The 12,710-nt window shown below is 47.5% G+C and overlaps 1 protein-coding gene across 10 annotated transcripts in view; it reads left to right on the top strand.

Moving 5' to 3' along the window:
• CEP170B (centrosomal protein 170B) overlaps nt 1-12,710 on the top strand; it is a 54,788-nt gene that overhangs the window by 28,970 nt on the left and 13,108 nt on the right. For 5 of the 10 annotated variants that reach the window (XM_040557959.1, XM_040557964.1, XM_040557963.1 and 2 more), the window contains exons 10-14: nt 2,209-2,271; nt 3,121-3,884; nt 5,975-6,163; nt 6,358-6,466; nt 7,920-9,680. In XM_040557959.1, coding sequence (XP_040413893.1) covers nt 2,209-2,271; nt 3,121-3,884; nt 5,975-6,163; nt 6,358-6,466; nt 7,920-9,680 — 2,886 coding nt within the window. Of the gene's footprint in view, nt 2,272-3,120; nt 3,885-5,974; nt 6,164-6,357; nt 6,467-7,919; nt 9,681-12,710 lie in introns of all 10 variants that reach the window. The other 5 variants (XM_040557969.1, XM_040557965.1, XM_040557967.1 and 2 more) reach the window with 2 other exon arrangements.

Below are 12,710 nucleotides of genomic sequence, written 5' to 3'. Positions count from 1 at the left end.
AATGTCTTGTCATGTGGGCAGTGTTCACTGTTGGCTGTGCAAATGCAACATACTAAAGGGGGAAAATCTTTCTCCTGTCAGGGAGAGCTGCACTTATTTATCTCTGCTCCAATTTTCAAGATGAAGAGTATTTCTGTAATTACTGTTAATGGTTTTGAACCCAGCGAGTAGGCTCTTCACCCAGCCCTGAAGTCGTATGTGATGCTGGCCTGGGGACTCTGATCTGGTTCCTCCACATCTATATCCCTATCTTGGCATTAGCAGTGAGTGAAAAAAGGGTTTTGATTTTTAAATGTTCAGTCATTTCCATGTGGTCAGGCAGGCTGGTAAACATGGGTATTACAGTGGATTTTCCTCTCCTGGCTTCTCCTAGCTGAAGAAATGACTTTTCTATTTAGCTGCAGTCCAGAAGATGCTAAGTGTGATCCTCATGGGTACAATGCCCAGAGGTCATGGCACGGTGATTGGTGATAGAGTTGAGATACGCGTGATCAACGGTGGAAGAGATAGTTGTACCTTTGGAAGAAGGTTTCTTCTCTTAAACTAAAGCTTCTCAGAAATCCTGGTCCTTTCAAAAATTCCAGGTTTTGTGGACCTAGTTCCTATTAACTGTGGCACTATGAGGGAGATTTTCAAATGTAGTTTGTAACCTAATTCTTAGTGCAGCTGGTGGGAGTCACTTGATTCTCACATGACTTTAAATATATTTTTTCATGATCTGAGTTTGCTTGGATGCCTCTCTTGTGCTGCGCACAAAATAGTGAGGAGAAGACCACAGGTTCCTGCATTCTCACTGCCTTTGTATTCAGAGGCTGTGCAGGTGCTGGAAAAGCTGCCTTTGCAAACTGCAAATGAAGTCATATTGGAGGTTACTAGACCTAACTGTACTTGAGGTCCTTCTTAAGAGAGCAATACCTTGTTTTCCCTCAAAGGAATATTTGCTCAGTCCTTGTTGAAAAAATCCTTTTAATGTGAAGAGTTTTATGTATTATGCCTCCAACTTGCTGTTTTGTTTATGTGTTTTTGAGAAGCCCCTGTGGTCAAGAAAGTTTCACATAACCAGACATGGGGTTTGGCATGACATGGAAATTAAACTCTTTTGCTGTCATTGTTTCTAGTTCTTCCCAGTATGAGAACGTTGAGGTGGCCTGCCTGGGTACTTCAGGTCCCCTTTTCAGTCTACTGTGGCTATGTGATAGAAGTTGGTGGTGTTGGGTATTGTGGTTTTTTTTTGTTTGTTTGTTTTTTCTAATTGAGATTCTGGGTTTTGTTGACTTGTTGGAGAACGTAGTCTGTCAGGGATTCAGATGTGTTTCAGTAGCTTTGCTCTTTCCTCCTGGAGAAAACCAGAGTGTTAAGCAGCAGCTGCTCATCCTAGGGTTTTTCTGAGCAATGCAGAGAGTACCAGACTGGCTGCACTCACCTCTTTGCAGTCCGTGAGGTATGGAAAGAAGCTGAAGTAACTTAATGCATAATTTGCATATCAAAAAATCAACTGTTTGGACATTTGATTAAAAAATACAGTGTTGGCCTGAGGAGTTTATCCACCTCTGCTTTGGCAGAGGATGGCATGTCATTTATCTGTGATGGCTGTGTAACATGTTCTTCTTGCGGGGCTGATTTTGAAGATGCCTTGGAGGGAGGCTACAGCTGGCTGTGTACCAGCTTTGGCTCGTAGGATCACAGACACCCACCACTGGGGTTCATTAGCAGCACCTGTTCCCTTTCAGGAACGCTGGTGAATGTAAAGCCTGGTATTGAGACCAGAGAGCTCAGGTCTTAGCTGCTCGAGGGGATGTGCATGGTGTTCTGCTGGGGCATCCATAGGCACGGTGTTTTTCCTTGCATCCTCACAGTTTGCATTCAGCAGAGTTCCTAGCCAAGACCCTTTAATTGAAGAACTTTTCCCTTTCAAGGACGCAGCTTATCAGCCCTCGGGGCGCAATGCAAAGTCTGCTGGCTTTCTTCAGCAAGGTGTTAGGAGACTCCTCAGAGGACCGACTCCTGGGTTGGATGGTTCCTGTATTAAATTCTAATCTTTCACAGTTAACTCGAGGTAATAAATGGTCTTCACCCCTGTGCCTGGAGAACTTGCAAAGTAGGTTGGAGCAGTTTTCCTTTCAAACACGTGGTATTTTAGCCAGTATATCTTGCTGCATATTACAGTCTAGAGCGCAGAGACCTCTTTCCCCGTTCTCCCGATGACAGGTTCCCGGTCGTTGACTGAATCAAGTTGTGTGCCTTCACACCCGTTTCCTTCTCCAAAAAAAGGTTTGTTTGGTTTTATTGTTTGTTTTACTTTAACTTAATCTCTGAGAGTCCTGAACTAAGGTGCTGAGGGGCAGAGAGCATCACTGATACAAAGGGAAGGCTGTAAAGTTGGTTGTCAGTAACAAATAAAAATAAGTGTAAGCTTACTTTAAGCTTAGCGAACTGTACCTAACGATTTAACGTTTGCTTGGCTGGTGGTAGGACGGTGTGACTTCTGGGCTGTCATGGTGTGATCCTGAAATCTTCAGGGAAGTGAAGAACCCTGCAAGTTCGCTTTTACAGTTAGATGCTGTTTCATTCCCCGTTGTAGAGAGGGGTAATGTGGGTGCTTGGAGGTGCATGCGCTGGTAACATGCTGCTCTCGTGGCGTCTTCATCACGGGGATTTGGTTCCTTGGGACGTGGTGCACAGGGTTCATTTGTAGATTCTGCAGAGAGATTTCTCCTGTGTAACAGAACAGAATAAGGTAATCTCGGACTACAGTAACTGGGCAGAATGGTAAAATAATGGCATTGCATGTATTTAAATGGCAAAAAGGAAATAAACAACGCCTCACGTATCTAAAACAATCTGTGTTACAAAATCAAAACCCCTTGGGGTTGAAATGATTTCTTGAATTATTTTTAATAATTTGATAGCCAGCCAGCTGTGTAAACCGGGATTTGGAGACAGACTCCTTCTTTTTTCCCCCTGAAGGGATACAGTCCCAGTAGCACAGTAGGTGTCTTTGGAGTTGTTTATTTCCTGTAGGATCTTTTTCTTTTAACTCAAAAGATATATTTCAATTGGTAGGTAATGGCAGGGTCACAGAACCTGAGAATGTAAGTCAAATGCACGACTTGTTTCCAGGCAATAGGCACGAGGACGGGACGCAGAGCGACTCAGAAGACCCTGTGGCACCCAAGGCAGAGAAGGAGACGACGACGGGCAGCGAGCGGGCGGTGGAGCAAACCAAGCTGCAGCGCCAGATGAGGCGTGACCCCCACGAGATGCTGCACAACAAGCAGGCGTTCGTCATCGAGTTCTTTGAGGACACGCCGCGGAAGAAGCGGTCGCAGTCCTTCACGCACAGCGCTCACTCCTCCCAGAGCGACACCGATCCCGGGCTGAAGACCAAGGTGGAGAAGCGCAAGAACGTGCTGCCGGCGGAGAAGCAGGGCAGTGCGGTGCCTCCATCCCACGTCGGCACGCAGGCGGGCAAACCCAGTAACAGCTCCTCGGGGACCCAAAGAGCTAGCTCCTTCAAGAGGGAGAAGACAGAGGATCGGATCAGCTCTTCGTCCTCCTCCGCTTCCAGAGCATCAGGCAAAGCCTACGGGAGCGTTGGGAGGAAATCTAAAATGGCTCAGGATTTTATGGCTGAGTACCTGCGGGAGACTGCTCAGTCGGGGAAAGCAGGGGCTGAGAAACCGGCACCTCAGCCCATGCCGGCAGCTCCACGCGTGGTTATATCATCAGAACCAGAGTCTGCCTCTACTCCACCTCCGGAGGTAAAGCCAGCCCAGGGCAGGAGGAACGACGAGGAAGATAGCGTGAGCGAGACGGGCACATACACCATCGAGACAGAGTCGCAGGATAAAGAGGTGGAGGAAGCACGAAAAATGATAGATCAGGTAAATGCTGCTCGCTTTTCTGGGCTTGGCCAGCGAGCTGGGGGCTGAAGGCTTGTGCTTCTGCAGCTGGTGACGAAGGCTCTAACTCTAATTTCATTAGCTGCTGCCATCTTAAATCAGGTGCAGATAGGGGTTGTGGTTGGTGTGGGAAATCATCCTGGCTGAGCTCTGTTAAGGATAGGTGTCAACAAACTGTGAGACTGATCTTATGAACAATAACAACAAAATAGCCCAAACAATAAAAATGACAAACAAACAAAGAAACACCAAATGTCAGAAAGCAAGGTAAGCCCTCAGCAAAGAGCTGTCTTACTTCCAAAATGAGATTCAGGTGCTAAAGTGCAAGTGGGCTCGCTGTGAGTTTAAAGGGGAGGGCAGCAGCAAAACAAAGATCAGGCTGGTCCTGCTGAGCGCCGTGGCTGGGAGCAGCTCTGCTCTCCAGGACTGGGGCTGCTCGCGAGCCTCTGCCTTGGCCATGCCTCACCTCCTGCCCGCTGTTATGAATAGGGGAGCTGCACCCCATCGCTGGCACTGCGTCCTGTGGCAGTCCAAGGGAAACACAACCACGGGCTGGTTTCCTTCATCGTTCACAAGCCCTGGTGGTAGGTGGTGTCTAGTTTTGCTCAGCTAGGAAGGTAGTGCTGGCTGGCAGGGCAAGCGGCAGCTAGTTGAGATAAGTGAAGGGTGTGGTCTAGGGCAGAGGCAATCCTGGATGGATCTATGCTTGTTTAGATTTTGCAAAGTGAATGATAGCCTTACAAAAAAAAAAAAAAAAGAGGGTGAGGCTTAAGAATACTCCACCCAGCCAGGCAACCCCAGGGCAAACCAAAGTTTGGCTGATCTTCAGGTTTAACTTTCATCTGCGGTCTATTAGGAAAACAAAACTGGCAAGTTGCTGTGAACATTTAGTGAACCGTGGGCAGGAGGATGGTGAGATTTAAAGGAGGCCTTAATTGAACCTGGCTTTAGAGCTTTATATACAGTGCTCTGTGGGCCTCGATCTAGCTTCCCTCGTTTGTTTGGTTATTACACTTCTTCCTTACATCTTGTTTGAAATGCGATCGGAAGCTTTCAGGGCAGGGTGTTTCAGCCGCAGCAAGGCCCTAGTCCTAATATTAGATGCTTTATTGCTCTGGTGGGGAAATATGAGCAAAAATACCACAAAAGAAAAACAGTTTCTGGGGAGTAGCCTTGGCAGGCATGTGCCCGGGTCAGGCAGGCTGGTCAAACTCTGCTCCTGGCTGTGCCATAGGCTTGATGCAGCATAGACCTGCCACTTGGGAAATAACTCACCAGAACTCGGTATTTCTGTGCAGGAGGGAAGATGTTATGAATTTTGAATTTGCTGAGGTTCTGGGGTGTTTGCTTTTTGTTCCTCTGCCACTATACACACTCTTTTTTTTTTTTTTTTTTTTGAGGGAAGTAAGAGTGGAGAACTTCAGGCTATCACTGTCCAAACTTAGGTACCCTCCATGGTCTCCTCTTCTCCTGAGCTACTTGCAGTCAGGGGAGGGAAACAAGCCTTTCTGAGGCATGGATCTTGCTTACTCCCCTAGGAAAGCTTGTTCTTCTCCAGAGGGAAGCTGGCCAGCTAGCCTAAACACTTGTCTCAGAGATTCATCCATTCCCAGGTCCTTCCATGGCTGTGCAAGGCTGCTTTTCTCAGCCCTGTCACTGCTGCAGTCTATGAAAGACCCTGGAGATGGAGCTTTCCCTGTTGTGCTTTTTTTTTTTCTGCTTCATGAATTAGCTGGTAAATAGATTTCCTGACACTCATCCGAAATTTCTCAGGGCTGAAAAGGGGCTCAGTCAGTGAAAGTTACTACCGTTAAAGGCAACGCACCGAAATAATGCGGATGAGGGAAAAGGTGGGTGTGAGTGGGATTCTGTGAGTAAGTGTATTTTAAGCTGCTACGGTGGAGTAGAGAAGAAAATGATTTAGTTAATTTGTATGGAAGGATTGGCAAGTGTTTCTGACCCTTTGGGATCGTAGTTTGTGTGTGAATAATGCTTTGTAGATTTGAATTTGGGGTTAATATTTTTTTTCTTTTTTTCCATATTTAATCTTTCCCACGCAAACATCTTTTCAGGTTTTTGGTGTTCTCGAGTCACCTGAATTTTCCAGAATATCCTCAGTCTTCCGACCAGTCATAAAAGGCGAAAAAGACGACTCTGGTTCTCATCAGCATTTAATCACTGAAAACGGCACTAGTCAGAAGTCACCCTTGCTCCAGGCATTTGCCTCAAAAGCTGTGAGTGGGTCTCAGGCTGACATGCAGGTATGGGCAGTCCAGGTGGATTTGTTGGGAGAGTGGAGGTGTGGGTGGGTTTTCTGGATGCATGGAAAGGTGATGCAAGGATTGGTTTCCATTTTGAGGAGACTGGGTGATGCGGATATGAGCGGAGAGATTTTGTGGCTTGGATTTGTTTTACAAACCATCTTTCTGACACCACCTTCCCCACCTTGTTGTAGATGTCTGCAGCAGCTCAGGGCAGTCAGAAGTGGGTGTCTAGGTGGGCGAGCCTTGCCGACAGCTACTCTGACTCTGGATCTGTTTCTGGGCAGGCTGACGGAGGTACAGGTAAGTCTCAACCTGGCATCACCTTTTGAAGGTGCCTGAATCTAAATCAAGATGATATGAAAAGCAGGAATTATGGGCTTCTGTGTGTCTGGCTGTGGCTTATGTTCTGTTTCAGCTAATGTATTTGTGGGTGGGAAGGGCAGGGTGAATTGTTCCCAGTGGAGCGAAGATTGAGAGTGCCTGTGGTTTGCATTTCACAGTCATCCAAGTTCTTCAGTGTTGTATTTGATATGACTAAAGGGCACCTGGGAAGCAGAAAGATTGTAAGGGCCTTGGGTGTTAACTAGCCCTAAGTAACTCCTTAGGCTGCCTAATGATGCCAAAAAAAACCCCTCTGCAAGTTGTCTTGGAGCATAATTGCTGACTGGTGCTTTTTTTGGGGTATGCTTCTCCTGTGCCTGGCTACGCTGAGAATTTTAGGCTGTTCTGGAGTTTGAGAGGTTTGAAATGTGGAGATTAGCATAGAAATCTAGGAATGGAGAAGGGAAAGGGAGTGGGAGGAGACCAGGTTCCCATCTAGGAAAGTCTTCCCAGCTAGGAAGACAGCTTACAAACCCCCAGGTCCTGTTGATATATGAGAAGGGGAGAACAGTGCTTCATTGGCTTTTAGAAATGCTTTTACCCTTTTTTGTTTGGAAATATTTGTCGTTACCTTCACGCCATCAACAGCTAGAGACAGACTGAGTAAAGCTTAAAAGAAACCTTTGTTTTGGAGGTTACTGCCACTGTTTTCACACCATGTGAGGAAAACGACTCCCAGAGCATTTGAAATATTACCATAGCCATCCAACCAGTTATCCTGGTATTTAAAGGTGGTATCAGATATGAAGTCCTGACCAGCAGGGGATAAATAAGAGTGCTCTTTCTGTGAAGTGTGTTCATGCTGAGGAGCACCCACGCTGGGGCAGTGAGAGCTCTAATTCAGTTTCTTCATTATTAGCATCTTTCTTCTGAGGCTTTGCAGTAGGATACAATCAAATGAGAACTTGTGAGAAACATCATCTACATTGTGTAGAATGGCACTGAAAACTGCATCGCTGGAGTGGTTTGGCTTGATGACTTTTCACGTCCTTCCTGTAGTCTGATTTTTATGGTAGATTGATGCCAGCAGATTCATAGTATGGCCTCTAAACATACGTGATTGTACTGAGAGGTAGATTATCGGAGAGTGTCCAGGTAGGATTTCAGATTCAGAGGGAAGGTGTTGAGCCCTCTGATCCAGCAAAGGAATTAAGTTTACCTTGGGTTTCTGTATTGGTAAACCTAAAGGGACTGAGCGGGAGTCTGGCCCAAATATGATGTTCATATTAAACACAAGCTTTAGTTCTGCACACATTTTTTCAGTGCTTTTGTGGACTTGCTCTTTGCACAATTAAGCTCTTTTTTGTTTAGGGAAAAAAAAAGGCAGTATAGTTGTACAACACTTGACTTGTATCCACTTAACTCCCTTCAGAAAGCGGTGTAGCTACAAAACCTGGGGAACCAGAAAACGCTGTGCCCTTGAGGACGAGGCGCCTTCTTCCCCAGCTCCCGCCGAGCGATAAATCGGACAGCCCCACACCCACGGTTCTGGTCTGCCAGGAGGCCTATTCCGAGGTTACAAAGAGAACCGTCGTGAAGGACCACGGCGTGGAAGCCTATGGTGATCCCAGCAGCCGCCTCTTCATCCAGGAAGACTTGGATCCAGATAGCCTCAGCGATGCCAGCAGATCCGACGATGGCTTCAGCTCGGAAAAAAGCAGGAAGTACAAAGAGAACAATAAAATGCGAGATCAGACGGGAGAAGACATAAAATCAGAGAGCCGGCAGCAAGGAGCCCCCCGGGTTGCAAACATGAGAGCTGTAAGTGAGGCAGTTTCTACTTCGTTCTACATTGGTGATGACAGCAATGACGTGGGGATTGCCTCCAAGCTCTGTCTGAGCATGGCCCATGCTCGAGCAGACAAAGACCCCAAGGATCAGGAGTTTTCCTTCAAGTCTGCTGGCACACCTGTTCCTGGAAAGCCACCAGTCAAAGACGTCAGTGCTTACATTAATGCAGCAGGAAAAATGGTTATTTCCCTTCAAGATCAGGAAAATGTGGCAGGAAAGGAAACATCGTCTTTTGTTAGACAGGAAAGCTTTACCAAAGATAAATCAAGCAGCGGCGTTCCTCAAAATAAACTTCCGCATATTTCAAGTCACCCTCTGCTTAAAGATTTAGAGGCCGTTCGGTCAACCCGTATGGACTTTGGTCAGGACACTCATCTTCTCCTTAAGGATACCGAAACTGCCTTGGCAGCGCTGGAAGCCAAATTTCTTGGTCAAAGCCAACAGCTGGAGGCCTCGGAAACTGCTGGTCAGCTGGAGGACTCCTTGTCTGGCGACTCCGACGTGGACACAGCCAGCACGGTCAGCTTGGTGAGCGGCAAAAACGTCCCCACGAGCGCCCCGAAACGCAAAGCGGTCGCGAGCTTGCAGAAGGAGAAATCTTCCTCCACGCCGTCCATCCAGGACCAGTGCGGGCAGCCAAGCGCGCGGGACAGGCTGACGGAGAAGAGGAAGGCCCACGTGCCGGAGGTGCCAAGGTGCGTGGAGGCCACCAAGCGCTTCCAGATGAAGCGGAGCGCCGGGACTCGGGGGTCGCTCGACTTCACGGATGATGAGAGAAGCTCGAGCCTGCCCTACTTGCCGGTCCCAGACGCCGTCGTGTCTGACCACGAGCACCCGGTAACGCGGCCGGTTCCCAGAAGGAAGCCTTTTCCTCAGGCTGCCAAGGAGGAGCACAGCAAAGCGACGCCGAACGTGCAGAAGATCCAGCAAGTTCTCACCCGCTCCAATAGTTTGTCCACCCCGCGGCCCACCAGGGCCTCCAAGCTCCGTCGCGCCCGTCTGGGCGACGCTTCGGACAACGAGTGCGTCGATACCGAGAAAACGGCCTCCAACCACGAAGCCACCGCGCCGGGCTCCAAGCAGACCACAGAGACGAAAAAGCTCTCCCGGCTTGACATCCTCGCCATGCCAAGGAAACGGGCGGGCTCGTTCACGGTGCCCAGTGACTCTGAAACCGCGCAGTCGAGGTCGGCGTTTTCGGGCCGGAGCGTGGAGTCCTATCGGAAGACGGGCGTTGCGGAGGTCAGAGCCGCAGCGAGGAAAACGGCGGCTGCTGCCGCCTCCACCAAGCAGCCTTTCAGCAGGACCCGCTCAAGCAGTGTCAAGTATTCTTCCACGTCCAGTAAGTGCTCGTGCTTTGTTTTTCCTGTATTGCCCTCTTTCTGATTTATAGGCCGGACACGGTTGCCAGCCGTTGGTATCCCCACTATTTCAAGTTTCACAATGGTGAGTACAACAGTCTGCATTCATGACCGTGACGGAGGGTGATGCTTCCTGTGCAGTGGGGTTCGGAGGCAGCAGAGCATCTCCTGTACCCAAGGAGACGTCACTGTGGTGTTGCCTGTGAGGATATCACACATAGCTTTTTTTAGCTCCTCGATTTTATTTTTTTGAGCAGCCAGTTGCCATCTAGCAGGAGAATGTTAGCTTTTTTGTTTCTGTTAAAAAGGTAGAGTTTAATGCCTCTTCAGTTCTGTTCTGCTTTTCTTTGACTTCTAGAACTCAGTTTGCTCCAAGAATGGCTCTAATGGTATTGATGGCAGCTAATGTCCACAGCGGCAGGTTTGAAGGCACGTGAAACAGGAAAACAAATTAATGTCCCTGTGTTTTAAAGGCCGTTCGCTTCTTCTTGCTGTAAATGTAAGCGTGGAGCTGGACGCTACATTTTGATTGCCCCACGAGGTTCCCTCTGCTGTGTATTTTCATTCATTTTTGCCGTAGGTAAGGAAGGCGCACAGTTATGCTGCCCGCGAGGAGGAGGTTCGGGGGCTGTCTTGCTCTCTAGCTGTACACTCAGCAGCCTGTTATGAACAGACCCTCGCAATATCAACATTTGTCATGGTTAAAACAGCCTTTAATTAAGAGGTGGGGACAGTGCAGATGACAGCTCTGGTACGGTAATTGGCAATCGGAGATTGTCCCAGACAGTGCTTATGCCTTCAGTCTAAGACCTGGTCTATGCGCAGACTCCTTGATCTAGCATGAACGTGACCAAGCAGGGCTGTTTGAGTTGTTGTTTAGGCAGGATGGGGGCCTGAAGGGACAGGAAGAACTGCTTTGGCTGAGTTTCTCAGGCCTGTTGAGAGGGATGCTGTTTTGAGCAGATCTGTGTTTTTGTAAGGGCTCTTGAAGAGTTCCGGATGTGTCCTTTTCATGTCCTTTCATACAGTTGAAATAATTATCCTTCTTGCACTATTCATTTTTATTGCATGCTAAAAATGTTATTTGCTGCTTGTTTTGATTTTGGATTGTTTTATCACCTCCAGCTTCCCTTTATTTTAATGATTTTTTTCTTGCACATTTGTATACGCATGTAAATCAGAATGTAAATTAGCTAAAAGAGTGCGTAGAGTCGCTCTCTTGCCTTTTTCAAGATGATGCTGTTACTGACTGTGTGTTAATCAGTAACAAATTCAGATCAGTACGATGTGGTTCAGGTTTTACAAACAGGAGGTACTCTTCACACCCCTCTGCCTTTGGACCACAGACTTCAAATCATTTGGGGAAAAATGATCAGAGCTGGCCAGTTCTTGTTCTCAAATGAATTGGTTTTTGATTTGCGGAGCTTTGTAGTAGCACGCTAACACCTTTCCTTGGGCATAGTTGCAGCACATGATGCTAATCCTTTCTTTGAGTTAGCTGCTCTTAAAATACTAACCTCCTAATTCCTTGATAGGATTGTGGACCTTGCACAAGCTCTAAGTAGACTAGTTGTACTTCCTCCTGCTTCGTAGTGCTGTAGCGGGTGTGTGATGCATGTTCCTATACTAATGTTAGAGACCCTGTGAACGAGCACCCAGCACCCCATTCCTGGGACAAAACCAAAGCGCTGATGAACTGAATGGTTGCACTGTGCCATCAAGGTGTTTCTGAGCACGGTACAATAACCATTGGAAACACCGAGTATCAAGCCTTGGGAGTAAGGAGGCAGATGTGGCTGATTTATTCGAGGATTTCTTAAAGCATTAAGCTAACCACGATGGTTTCCAACCGTCCCAGTGGGAGAAAGTTAATCTTGCTAACGGAGGAACAGAATGAGTATCTGGCCTCGAGACAAGAAATGCCAGTGGCTTGTCAGGCACCTGAGGTGACTTTATGGGAAAAGCGCAGATAACGTCAGGATAATCCAAGGTACCAATTCTGAAAGAGAAGGGCTGGTATCCCCCTGCTCCTCTGTGTACGTGATTTGTTTACTCAGTGTAATCTGAATGACACTGCAGGACTAGATTCTGGTTGCCCTTGGTGTGCAGGGGCGGAAAATCAGGCCCTTAGTTTGGGAGTCCCTATTCAGTGATAGGGAGACCTCTTGATTTGAAACCTGTAATTAAAAAAAAAACAAAACAAACAAACAAAAACTTCTGGTGGAATATGAACTGATTTGTTTTTCTGTATATACATAGATATTTTAATCCTGAGCCATGACCTGTAAATACCTGAGGTAACAATGTATACGAACATTTTTTTTTCCTCTATGTGGTAACTGTCTAGTTTCTATCTCCATCTTATAAGCCAAATTCATTATTTTTGTTTGCATGATCAGTGATGCTGGCTTAATTTGCTTTTAGTGATTTAGCATTATTATAACCTTGGTAGCAGAGTGAAGCTTTTAGGTGCTGTAATTTTCAGTAACGTGGCTGGCTTTGTGTTCGGTGGGTCCTCATCCTCCAGGCAAGGATGGAAGGAATGAAGGACTGTGCAGAGAGTGCCATGAGACAGCGAACTCTGGGAGCCCGGTTTTCAAATCAGGGGGTTGATACCAGGGCATCTCGGTGCTTCCCATGCAACCAGGACCTGGGTGGCTGCAGAAGCAGCTGGGACAAGCGGGCAGCCTCCGCTCGACTTCAGGGGCTGGATCCGGTCCTGACGGCCTGCTGGTGTGAACGCTGCTTGTAGGGTGTCAGTGACAGGGAGCTGCGAGGCAGGAGGTGGGGGTGTGGACTCTTACAAATAAAACCAAGTACCATCATCTCTGCTTCACTCAAAAAAGCCCTTCCTTTTTGCTTGGACTTGAAACTAATTGGTAAGGTGTCTGCAGGCTTGAAAATTGGGCTCTCTTTAGAGAAGGATTTCTGTGGGACTATGAGGAGTCTGAAACGTGTGCTGCTTATACACAGAGCTTCTGTGCATGGAAAGCTAAGTCTGCGGTAATAAT

This window comes from Cygnus olor, chromosome 5 (assembly GCF_009769625.2).
Source record: "Cygnus olor isolate bCygOlo1 chromosome 5, bCygOlo1.pri.v2, whole genome shotgun sequence".
Lineage (NCBI taxonomy): Eukaryota > Metazoa > Chordata > Aves > Anseriformes > Anatidae > Cygnus > Cygnus olor.
The sequence above is the reverse complement of the archived record's forward strand: the minus strand, read 5'-3'. Positions and strand labels throughout refer to the sequence as shown.